Source organism: Microtus ochrogaster, chromosome 6 (assembly GCF_000317375.1).
Source record: "Microtus ochrogaster isolate Prairie Vole_2 chromosome 6, MicOch1.0, whole genome shotgun sequence".
Taxonomy (NCBI): domain Eukaryota; kingdom Metazoa; phylum Chordata; class Mammalia; order Rodentia; family Cricetidae; genus Microtus; species Microtus ochrogaster.
In genome coordinates this window covers 68,919,841-68,933,169 of record NC_022013.1, presented here as the reverse complement: position 1 = coordinate 68,933,169, position 13,329 = coordinate 68,919,841, and the positions used below count along the sequence as shown (strand labels likewise).

The 13,329-nt window shown below is 37.8% G+C and overlaps 1 protein-coding gene across 1 annotated transcript in view; it reads left to right on the top strand.

Moving 5' to 3' along the window:
* Nucleotides 1–13,329, top strand: part of Atf6 (activating transcription factor 6) — a 167,485-nt gene that overhangs the window by 67,364 nt on the left and 86,792 nt on the right. The window contains exons 10-12 of the mRNA XM_013346933.1: nucleotides 1,842–1,973; nucleotides 10,371–10,484; nucleotides 11,075–11,174. Coding sequence (XP_013202387.1) covers nucleotides 1,842–1,973; nucleotides 10,371–10,484; nucleotides 11,075–11,174 — 346 coding nt within the window. The remainder of the gene's footprint in view (nucleotides 1–1,841; nucleotides 1,974–10,370; nucleotides 10,485–11,074; nucleotides 11,175–13,329) is intronic.

Below are 13,329 nucleotides of genomic sequence, written 5' to 3'. Positions count from 1 at the left end.
TCAATGAGTTTAAAGTATTATATTTATCACAATATTGTCTGTATATCTGCCTATGTATGTATGTATGTGTGATGTATGTATGTGTGTATGTATGTATGTATGTATGTATGTGTGTATGTATGTATATATGTATGTATGTATGTATGTGTGTGTGTGTATGTATGTATGTGTCTAATTTATGGTATTATTTTCCCCAAACACTTATGCCTATCACACTGATGAGTGAAAGCCTGAGGCAGAGTTGAAAGTAAGAAGTAAATAAAAATGTTTACTTATAAATGAAAATAGACTATAAATAGTTTTAGATAACTTTATTTGATAGCCTGCTGTGTTGGTTAAGGTTTCTTTTGCTGTAGAGAAGACACCATGACCACAGCAATGCTTATAAAGGAAAACATTTAATTGTGACTTGCTTACAGTTTAGAGGTTTAGACCATTATTATCATGGCAGGAAGCATGGCATCATGCAGGCAGACATGGTGCTGGAGAAGTAGCTGTGAGTTCTGTATCTTATGTGGGCAAGCAGAAAGTGGTCTGTCTCACTGGGTATGACTTGAGCATATATGAGACCTCAAAGCTCGCCTCCATAGCGACACACACTTCTTCCAATAAGGCCACACCTCCTAATAGTACCACTGTCTTTGGGGGCCATTTTCTTTCAAACCACCACAGCTGCAGTCTAGCATTGTGGCAAGGCTAATGATGTCCTTGAGCACTAGAAGAGAACAGCAGTTCTTCCTTCATTAGAAGAATTTGCCCATTGAAAACATTTTCTACTTCAAATATTTGCATTTAAAATTTGTTTATATGTACTTATGTGAGTTTCTATTCATATGTGTTAGCTTTTTGTTACTGTAATAAATACTTGAGATAAATCAACTTAAAATTCAGAAAGGTTTATTTGGTTGTTAATTTCAGAGGTTTTAGTCCATGGTCTCTTGACTCAGTTGCTTTGAGCTTGTAGTGACACAGTATATTATCAGGAACATGTCATGGAAGTCTGCTTACCTCAGAGCTGCTGGAAAGTGAGAGAGAAGGGCATAGGAGGGGCTAGCTTCCCAGCATCCCCTTCAAAAGCATGACTCACTGTTCTGACTTCATCCACTAGGCCCTACCTCCTAATGGTTCCACTACCTCCCGATGGATACAAGCTTTCAGCATACAGGTCTTTGAGAAAGAGGCTCTGAATATAAACTACAGCAATTTATATAATGTAGTTGTAGGGTTGTTGAAGTAAGAGCAGCGGGGCTGCATCCCCGGCACCCGGCTGCCCGCACGGCTAGCTTTACCCGAAATAATTACACGGAAACTGTATTCTTTTAAACACTGCCTGACCCATTAGTTTACATATCGATCTAACCCATTTCTATTAATCTGTGTAGCCCACGAGCTGGCTTACCAGGAATGATCTTAACCTGCGTCTGTCTGGAGTGGGAGAATCATGGCGACTCTTTTACTCCCAGCATTCTGTACTGTTTTCTCCACCCACCTAAGGGTTGGCCTATCAAAGGGCCTAGGCAGTTTCTTTATTAATAAGAAATCACTCCCACATCATAAGGTTTTAAAAGCAAGTAAAACACTGCATTTGTTTAATTGTTTTATAAATACAGACTTTTATACTTATAAAATTATTTTAAAATTGTTGGTTATGTACAAGATGCGAGGCCTAGAGTACTTAAGGAATCAGTGCTCTACTTGTTTCTAGGCCTTGATTTTTTTTTTTTTTTTTTGCTGCACATGTGACTCTACAAGGCAGATCTTGCTTTCTAGCTAGATATAGCTTATGTGTGTGCCATTTTAATTTCAACTACTGGTTCATTTGTTATTGTCGTTGTTTTTAGCATGCTGGAGCAGGATTCCAGGAGAGTGAAGCCCAGTATGAACCCTGCAAGCCAAAGGAGGCATCTTTTAGAATTTTCCGCTAAAGAAGTTCAAGACCCATCAGATGTTATCAACCAGAAAAACAGCTACAGGTGGGATGGCCTGTTGGCCGTGTTGATTTAATGAACTGGAGAATCTTACCTATTGTCACTTGACATGCAAATAGTTCATATAGGCTTTGGGTAATGGAGCAAGTGAAATAGTGATGCCATTAATTTGTTTTATTTTTATTTTTTAAAAATAGAAAAGAATTATTTATCATGTATACAGTATCTGTCTGCATGTATGCCTGCAGGCCAGAAGAGGGTGACATATCTCATTACAGATGGTTGGAAGCTACCATGTGGTTGTTGGGAATTGAACTCAGGACCTCTGAAAGAGCAGCCAGTGCTTTTAACCTGTGAGCCACCTCTCCAGCTCCAATTTGTTTTATTTTTAAAATCAATTTTAAGAATAAATTTACTTTGAAACGTTTTTCCAGTTTAGGATTTTTGTTGAGATGTGATCAGATAATCTGTTTGTATTGACATACATAAATGTTAGAATACATGTACTAGCTTTAGTTTTTTTCACCCTATTATGGTTTAGTACATTTAACTAATATTTATGCCTATGAATAGATATGACGGAATGATATGGTTGAACCTATTTGTAGTCATTAAGTAAAATTATTATTTGTCGTGTTTTCTGATTCCTTTCCTTTTTATAATTTAACAGATACTTTGTTAAATTTCTGTTCTGCTTAATGTTAAAACAGAGATGTACATGAAAACATAGTTTTCATAGTATGTTAATTAGAAGAAGGTACAGTTTTTAGAGCTATATCCTTTTTCATAAATATTGCCCTGTGTGTTTTGGGATTCTTGTTAGAGACAAGCCGGAATCTTGAGCAGCAGGCAGAGAGCTCGCGGTGCAGCAGCTGTCACAGTATGATGAAGTGCTTGACAATGACACAGACCTGCTTGCCCTAAGCTCTCTGCAGTTTCACAAGGCAAGGGCCACAGAGGAATCCTTCCTCTGTGTCGTTCCCCCTTGAGGTTGAGGGAGGAGCCGAGGGTCCTATGGCAGTGCAGCATAGCAGGGGATAGATGGTGTGATATTAGAAAGCATTACATATTATTTATGCTAATTTGTTTTTTTACATGTTAGAATTTGTCACATTTCTGAATTGCTGACATTGGTAGTAGTAACAGTGTCCCTTAAATTGGTAGAGTTTATTAGTTTTTTTTTTTTTTTCCAAAATTGGCCCAGGTTTATTCTTCATGTTCTGTAATTTTGAGTTCTATGGTTGTCCACAGAACTCTGTTTGAAGTTGAATAATAGTCTTTGGACTTAGTAGTCTTTGATCAAATGTGGTTAATTGCTAAAAATAAGAACCAATTATTGATTTTGTACTTTATGGGAATATTCTTTATTCTAAAATAACTGTAATAAAGAGAAGCCTTCATGTATGTGTTCGCAATAGCATGAGCTGAAAATGCTGACTCCTGGAAAGTGTAGTGGCCAGTTGATGTACATTCACTGGAGAGGCCTAGGCAACTTTCAGGGTGAAATTTATCACCCTGAAGAAATTTATAACTCATTGGGATGAGTACATGAAAGTACTTGAAATATATAAACCATCTCTGTGTCTCCTGCCCATAGTCACCAATGGTTGTGTGTATCTGAGGTACTGGTCTCGGTAAGAAGAGATAATCGCTTCTTAGCAACCTGCAGGTCTGAAGTTTATTATAGGAGATTTAAGCAAATATTAATCCATTAGTTTGAAGTTTTTGCTATTATCATTGATAATTGAATACAAAAATTTTAAAAATTATTTGGGAAACATTTGAAAATTCCAAGTATGAATTTGTTCTGAGCTGCATTTTAGATGTTTTTATGTGTTGTCAGGACACCTATATGTATTTTTCTTTTGAAAAAAATGATTAAATTTAATTTTAAACTGCTACTATTACATGAGTTTTCTATCTTTTAAAAGTATTTAAAAATTTTAATTGACATTGAATTTTAATCAGGCATGTTTATAGACTGTGCTGTGCCTGTCATTTTGATGTTTATAATATATAGTGATTGGACCAGAGTAATTAGTGTATCCATCATCTGAGACAGATACTCATTTTTTCATATTGTTGAGACCATTCAAACTCTTCGGTGCTAAATATGTTAAAATATTTGAGGCATTGTGGTCAACCATAGCTAGTCTTCTGTGCTATAGAACATTTAAACTGCTCTATCTTATCCAGTCACACTCTGGCGCCCATTAACGACTCTCCTTCATGTCCCTCTCTCCCCCTTATCTTCTTAGACTCCGATATACTTGATTATACTTTATACTCTATGATAGCAGATTTCTAGCTTCCGCAGATAAGTGAGAAAATATGGTATTTTTTGTACCTTATTTCCCTTGTTTCATTGTCCTATAATTCTATCCATGTTGGTGAAAATGACAAAATTTCAGTTCGTTTTATGAATATTAGTATCTGTGTTTTCTTTATTCTTCTATCAGTGGACACTTAGATTAATTTTCATATCTTGGCTATTGTGACTAATACTGCAATAAACATGGGCATGTGGGTAGATGTCTTTTTGACATGAATTTTGATTCTTTGAGTTGAAATAGTCATGTTTCCAGTTCTCTGAGGAACTTGTATACTGTTTACACAGTGGCTGCTCTCTGTTTCATTCCCACCAACAGTGTTTGAGTCCTCTCCTTCCTTGTACTTTGCCATTGTTTGTTTTATGAGACTAGCTGTTCTAATTAGCATGAGATGGCATCTCATTGTGGTGTTGATTTGCATTTCTGTGACTGGGGATGGTTGTATGTGTGTGAGAGGTAGCGCTTCAGATTATTCATCCATTAAAAGATAGATTAAGTTTCTTTACTGTTGAGTTATATGAGTAGCTTATTTTTGTTTCCTTTGTTTTGAGACACAGTTTTATTCCCAAAAGTTCCCAGGTTAACCTGGAACTTGCTGTATAACCCAGAATGTAAAGACTTCAGTCATGAACCACTATGGTCACTTGAGTTCGTCATACATTTCTTACTGGATCAATAATATGCTGCTATTTTCTCTTAGTCAAGTTCTTCACTCTGTTTGCTATACAAAAGTTTTAAATTTTATGTAATTTCATTTAAATTTTGCTTTTGTTGTCTGTGTTTTAGGGTCATAAAAAAATCTTTGCTCAGATCAGTATCTTGAAGCGTGTCCTTTTTTTCTTCTTTTTTGAGTTTAGAATGTATCTGTTGATCTGTAGAGGAATAGTTTCTTTTTACCGTACATACAACAGTTTTCCTGACACTGTTCATTGAAAAGACTTCTGACATGTTTTTGCTGCCTTTGGGAAAGTTTAGTTGTCTATGAATATATGAATTTATTTCTGAGTTCTATGTTCTATTCTAATAGTTTATGGTTTTTTCCCCTCATATCATGCTATTCTATTCTTTTAAAATAGAATCTCATGTATCCATGCTGGTTCCAAACTCTCTGTATAGCTGAGGCCGATCAGCTTCTACCTCATTGCTTTAACTGTTTGGAGTCTTTTGTAGTTTTGTACACATTATAGGAATGTGTTTTTATTTCTATGTCAAATGTTATTTGTACTTTGATAGAGGACTGGAGAGATACTTGGTAAGTACTTACCTTGTATTTTGGTAAGAATTACGTGGATCTCTAGACCACTTTGGGTAGTATGTGTATTTTAACAATGTTAATTATATAGTTCATGAACATGGGATGTCCTTCCATGGATTCCTCCACTAGTGTGCCTGATGAATTTCACTGCAGATTATCTATTCCCTTTACCGAATTTGTTCTTAGGTATTTGTTCTAGCAGCTGTGAGTAGGTTATTTTATTCTTTCACAGTAGCTACAGTCTTCCTATTCATGGACCTCATGCAAGCAAGGCAGTCAGTCATTCTACCACTGGACCACACCCTCTAACCTCAAAGCTGCTAATTTTATACCCTACATTCTTACTGAACTTGATTGTCAGTTCTAATTGATTTTTGTGGAGTCGAGAGTTTTCTCTATAAAATCCTGTTGTCTGTGAAAAAGGATTTGAGGCCCTTTCTTGTTTTATCTTGCTTTTGGCTCTAAGGCTTCCAATACTATTTTGAATAAGTGAAGGTAGAAACCTTTGTCTTGCTTGTGAGTTTAGAGGATTTGTGTATATTTCAGCTTCTTCTCATTCAGTATGATGCTCAGTATGATGTTCTCATTCAGTATGATGTTGGTCTGTCTTATGGGGACTTTATTGTGTTTAGGTAAGTTCTTTCATACCTAATGAAAGGTTTCCATACCCTGATTTTAAGTCTCTCTGCTGACACAGCAAACCAAACCACCATTAAGATTAAAAATCTAGGTTTATTGGTAAAACACTCCCGGATGGTCCTGGATGGTCCCAGAAAGATAGGGAGAAGGAACCAGAAAACTATATGGCTGGTCTCTACACAAATTTTCTTTTCTTTTCTTTTTTTTTTTTTTCATGATAGGATGTTGAGTTTTACTAAATGCTTTTTCTTCTTCTTTTGAAACAATCATAAAGTTTTTGTTTTCAATTCTGTTGATATGGTGTGTTACATTTTTTATTTGTGTACAATTGAGCCATCCTTGAATTTCTATAATAAATACCACTTGATCATGATGTATAATCTTTTTTATATTTTGGATTTGAGTTGCTAGTACTTTGTTGAAAATTTTAATAGCTATGATAATCAGGGATTCTGGTCTATGAATTCCTTTCTTGAATGTGTTCTTGTGGGACTTTGATGTCAGGATAGAGCAACTTTGGAAGGGTTTCCTTTCTTTCAGTTCTTTGGACTAGTTTGAGACAAATTTACATTGGTTTTTGTTCGTTTGTTTGTTTGTTTGTTTGTTTGTTTGTTTTTTCAAAGAGTTTCATTAAGTTGCCAGGCTAGCCTCAATTTAACAGTCTTCCTGTCTCGACTTTTGGATAGCTGGCATGTTAGGTGTGTGCCACATCTGGCTCACTTTAGTGCTTCTTGCGCAGTTTGCTGAAACCTTCTAGCTCTGGACTTTTGTTCTTTTGGGATGGGGCAGGAACTTTTTATAACTAATTCTGTCCTCTTCCTTATTATTGGGCTGTTCAATTTTCCTTTACCATAATCTGTTTTTTTAAATGCCTCATTTTTGTTTCAGTTTAGGAGAATTATGGTCCAAATAAAGGAAGGGTAAATAATTCTGTCATTTAAATGTTCTATCTGTTTGCTGTTAGCATATTGCCACTAGCAAGTTGTAGTTGCATAGATTTTTTTCAGTGTTAAAAGTATATGTACATATATGCACGATTGTATTTGTAGCAATATAATTTATCAGCCAAACTGGGATACTTGTAAGAAAGAATATTAGTAATATAGAGAAAGTCAGCAATAATTATTACCTCAAGACGTAGGACATCAGGCTTAAATGACAGTTGTCTTCTAGTAAACAGGAAAGGATGGTTTCCATTTAAGGCATTAGCCACAAGTTGTCTTTAGCCCAAGAATTCCCATTAACTCTAGCTCTCTAACATTGCACTTTCCTGTTGTGATTTATTTGCTGAAATTTCTTCTGTTTTATAGAATGGTTTGCACACAGCCTAGAGCTCTGACTGTCTAGTTAGTGAAGGTCTGATCATCTCCAGATTGCTTGCTGGCTTAGAGTTTCCCCTTCTTTTCCCCTCAACACTGTCCACCCTATCCTTGTGTTTCTCCTATCAGACTTTTTTTTTAAATCAAAAATTTCTTCTCTATATTTCTGACTGTAAGAACAAAGTTAGCCAGCACAGATGTGTAGAAATCATTACTAGAGTTTATCATACGGAAAGAAAATTACAGCCAACATATAGTTTTGAAAGCAATTTTGGATTTTCCTTATGGACTACAGACTTCCTGTCCTTATTAAGTATAAAGGTGTGATTTTTCCAATGACAAATGTGACAGATGTGTGTGTGTGTGCACGTGCGTGCGTGTGCTCATGTGTCTCTGTTCGTGTTGCAGCAGCGGCTTCCTAACTGCATTCAGAATGGGGTTGCATTACCAGGCCCTGTTGAACCTCAGCTCTAGGCTGATAGCTCTTCCTGTGTGTAGTCAGTACCTGTACGTTTGTTTTACTCCAGACACTTTACCTCTGTAAATCTTAATTGCTGGAAGAGAGGACATGAAGAGCCTTCTAAGTATAACAAGTAGAGGGGATGTCTCATGTAACTTTGACCCTCACTTCTTTTCCTCTGTGTGCCATACTCAGAAATCATTGCTCTTTTTCTGAAATTAGTTTTCCACTTGCTATGTGTGTGTGTGGGTGGGGGGGGGGCACGTGTTTTCATTGTGGCTAAATTTAATGGTCATCCACTCATCTTGAACTTTCTTCAACATTTGGCTAAATGGATCACTCTTTAAAGGACTTTCCGTTTTCATAGTCTTTTGTATTTATTTTGTCGTGTTAGGGATTCAGTGCAGTATACCCCTGAGCTTCTTCCCAGCCCCTGGTTAATTGAGACTAACGCTTGCCATGTACCATGGCTGGCTTTGAACTTGCGGCCTTTTGCTTTCACCTCCTGTGACTGGAGGCTGTGCTTTCATTTCCCAGTTGCCCAGTCCTGAGTAATCACACAGAAACTTATATTAATTACGGACTGTTTGACATATTATCTCAGCCTTATTATTTACTAGATCTTACAACTTAAATTAACCCCTTCTATTATTCTATATTTTGCCATGAGGCCTGTGGATTGTTACTTTACATCTTGCTTCTCTGGCAGCTGCTTGCTTCTCCCTTGACTCTGCCTTCTTTCTCTCTATCTCTGCTTGGGTTTCCCTCCTGCTCTTTTTGCTTGTCTATTGGCCAAATCAGCTTCTTTATTAACCAGTGGTAATAAAATATATTCACAGCATACAGCGGGGTATCCCACGTCAGCCTCCCATGCACAATTTATCATGCCTGCTCACTCCATCTTCCTTCCTTCCGTTCTCATTTCTTTGTAGGCTTCTCCTTTGTCCAATCCCAAGCTTTAAAGCTGTCAACTTTGTTTTCTTTCTGCTGACATGACTCATCCATGCTACAGACTCCATGTCTGTATACATGATTGCTTCTTAAATTCCTGTTTCCAGGTCAGACTTCTCATACTTGTGTTTACACATCCAGTTGTCTCTTTGACTTTTTCTTTTAGTATTTCAAAATTAATGTGCACAGAGGACCATTGTTCCTTCCCTTGTTTAACTAATATTCATTGTTTGTACAATTTCAAGGTGCAAGGGTAAATTGAAATATGCCACTTCCATACTTTGTGACTTCTCTTTCAATCATCAAGTCCTAATTGTGACCCAGCCTCTGTCTTTCCCTCTTGTGTCTGTCCCACTTGCCACAACTCTTCAGCACTTTTCTGGGTTTCTAGAGTCTGGCATTTTCTCACTTCTGTCTTGCATCTGCTTTTCCTAGTGTCTGTGCAGTTGACTTAATCTTGTCATTTAGGCCTTAGACTATATATCTAAAATAGATGTGCTTGGCTATTTGAGTCCTATGCTTCTTTTACAAGACTTAGCACAGTTTTTTTGAATTTTATGTATGAAGAGTTGTTTTGTTGTTGTTGTTTTGTATTTGATCTGTCTTCCTGTTAGGTCTTTGAGGATATAGACTTCTCTTGTTCTCTCTTGGATTACCCAGCACATAGACAGTAGCCAGCAAATACTGAATGAATAAATGGAAAACATGAATCTTACCATGTTCAATTCTGTATTTTAGTATATCTAATTATAAACTCAGAACATCTTATATAAAATATTCAGAGCAAATCTAAGACTTCTTAATGAGATAGAGTAAAATACAGACTGAGGAAATAACCAATAGGTAATGGGCCCAGTTCAGATTCTAATTTTTAACTTAGGTTTGTTTCTTATCACACCCTTGGTATGAATTCATGTGACATAAAGCAGTGTGACAGTTACAGAAGCAAACCTTCCAAGTTGACAGAAGAGCTAGTTATTGTCGTCTGGTGTTTATTAGTGACTCAAAGTCATCCATGGCTCTAACGGTTTTATTCAGTTTTCAACTTTGTTACTTTTCCTGCCAATTGTTTTATGTCTTACTCTACCCCACTTCACACAAAGTTGTTATGACAGAATGACAATGACCGCAATCTTTAAGCCTTGTCGTGCAATAATATATTTTCCTGTCTACTGCTAGCTCTTTCCCTGATTCCTCTCGCCACTGTGTCACCTCCTCTACGCCAGCAACACTATAGTTCATTGAATTCACCGAAGACACAGACTATGCGCTGCCCAGGAAATAATAGTGTTTTTTCTCTGCCATCTCTTAGAAGCTCAGAAAGTGATAGTTCAACCATCTGGTTTATACTTTACTTTTTCGTTATGTTCATTTCTGTCTCACAATATGTTCAGTTTGGTATATGTTTGTTTTAATGACAAATCAGTACTAGTAAACTTTATGAAATTTATGATGCACAGAAACAATTTTTCTGTGTGTTTCTTTCAGATATGATCATTCTGTTTCAAATGACAAAGCCTTAATGGTGCTAACTGAAGAACCACTGCTTTATATTCCTCCACCTCCATGTCAGCCTCTGATTAATACAACAGAATCTCTCAGGTGAGTGCTGTGGGTTGCTGCAGAGACACCTACATGGCCTCCTATGGTGGCTTCAGAACTTAGGAAAGCAATTTCTTCATGTTTACTAAGAGGCCAAGAGAATCAGAATGACTTGTTGGGTACTGTAAGATTGTCGGTTGTCTGGTTGCTCTACCAGCCTGGCAGAGGTGGTGATAGGTCTGTTTAATGTGCTGATTGCCCGGTTTGTGTTTCTCATTTGAAAGCTAAAGGATGAAGTGGATGTTAAAGTCAGGGCAAGGCTACACTTGGGGGTAGAATGTTCTCAGCAGACAGCATCGTTTGTTTCTTTTCACACTAGGAAGGTAGTGTTTGACTATGTTGTTCTGGACATACTTGCTCTTATTTCTTTGAATTTTGAACTCATGATTGAGGAGGTTGCCTTATAAGAATGCATGTCTTATTAAAAACAATATTAAATGTCAGTAAATTTTTTTTTCAAACCAGAAAGCATTGTTGTGTAGTCAGGTATGTTAGGCTCTTTGGGAACTACAGAATGATTAAATTAATTTCCAACGAAAGAGTAAAACAGTTGACTTCTGTTAAATATATTTGATTAATCTGTTCTGTAGGTTGAACCATGAGCTTCGAGGCTGGGTTCATAGACACGAAGTGGAAAGGACCAAATCAAGACGAATGACAAATCACCAACAGAAAACCCGTATTCTTCAGGTTTGTTTCCGCTCGTGTCTGAAGAAATGACAGCACAGTTGCTGGGAGCTTCTTCCAGTGGAGCTGCTTTCTTCTGTGGAGATTTGGGGACTTAAGCCTTATTCCTTCCTCACTGTGGCTGCTTCTGATGCAGCAGCCATTGCCACGGAAACCCCTCTGCAGCTTTTGTAGCACATTAGTTTGGGTCTTACAGCAGCAGCGTTTCCTGGCATGGCGCTCCTTCCTGCATGCGCTCTCTCTCTGTCTCTCTCTCTGTCTCTCCCTCCCTCCTGCCCCCTTTCTCTATCAGCACAGGCAATACAATAAATAATAATGTTTATTCCCCTCCCTTTTCGAAGGGAATGTTATAAACACATGGCAGATTGTCGGGAGGAACACACCATGGGGGCGCTTTTGAACTTAGGCATGTTCCACTACAAATTAGTTACCTTAGGACTTTTCAGTTCTACTTCTTTGTTTGCCAGGAGGTGACATTTTAATCGTTCTGTCATTAGTGAGGTACTTGTTACTACTTCTGAAGCATGTAGCCTAGCAATTGACACACTGATCTGATTTCCCAATAAACATTACTGTGATGATGCTAATGAGCCAGGGAGAACTAAGAAATACGTACCTACATATAGACATACACACACTCAAAATGAGAAGTGTGTTTTCTATGGAAAAATTAAGATAGGAAGATTAGAATTTAAATGTAGAAAATAGTGGTTATTTTAGATTAAATCACTTGAGAAGGCTTTTCTCAAGAAATTCCACTTTAGAAAGATATTGTATCAAAGTCATTGATTCAGCTGTTCTGACAGCCTCAGCATCTTACAGCTGGATGGGATAGAAGCTCATTTCTTCTGCGAATTCTTCATAGCTCCAGGATCTAGGGGGAAATGCAGTGAAGCAGTTGCCAGACCCAGGAATACCAAATGCAAAGAGCTCCAGGAGGAACGGTTTGCATATTTGCTGAGTAAAGCTGGAGGGGATGCAGAGGCTGGGGTGGAGGGGAGATCAGACCTCAGAGGCTGCAGAGGTGAGAGCTCAGCCACAGCATGGCTCTGGTGTGAACTCTGGATTTCATTCTAGGTGTTAAGGGCTCCACTGCTGGGTTTGGTCAGGGGAATGACTTGATCTGATTTATGTTTTTGAAAGATCATTTTGGCTAGGAGTGGTAGAACTCATTAGGTAACTTGGGAGACAGCGGCAGGAGTGTGAATTCAAGGCTAGTCTGAGATATGTAGTGAGACCTCATCTCATGAAACAAAAACAAAGAGACAAAGATGTTCATTTTAGCTGCCAAAGTAGACTGAGGGGAGGGAGTGGAAGGAGGTAGGTCAGCTAAAATGCCATGTCAGTGGCCCAAATGAGAGATCTTTGGGTCTATTCTGTTATGGTAGATATGAAGGTAGAGGAAAGAATGGGGATCCAAATATATTTTGAAAGTAAAACTGTTAAGGAATTGTTATAAAATAGAAGGGAATTGGTAATGATTTCTTTGTCTTAAGTGCTGGATTAGTAGTGATGCCATTTATTGAGACACAAACTGAGGAAGGAGTTAGAAACAGGAGTCAAGAACTTTAGATATGAATTTTAGACATTTGATTGAAGACATCTAGTAGACAATCATATATCCAAGTCTGGACTTAGGAGAGAGGTTGAGGCTAAATGTTTGATTTTTGGGTGGTGCTTCCCAGTGTGAAACTAAAGAAGAGAGAGAACAGTGATAAACTCAGTGTTGGGCACTGCCCATGTGTGGGCTACAACAGAACCAGTGCTTGAAAGGGGCTGGGCACTAAGATGGAGAGTGGTAAAGGGCAGTGTTGCCCCAGCCCAGCCAATGGCCCGGGGAACAATGAAGATGATTACTGTCAACACTTCCCATTAGAACTCACTGGTGGCCAGGATGGCTGCTTCACTATGGTTGTAATGACAAAAGCCCGATGAAGTGAACCTGTGAAAAAAACATGGAAAAATGGAGCTAATTGTAGAGAAATCTCCATCTGTGGGGTAGAGAATAAGAGACAAGAAAGAGGTTTTATTTTTGTATATAAAAATTTTCACCTGGGTTTGCATGTTTGCTTTAGGTGTTGATAGAAACATCTGCTGGCGCTTCGACAGCAGGAGAAGCAGAGGCAGGCAGACCTCTGTGAGTTTGAGGCCAGCCTAG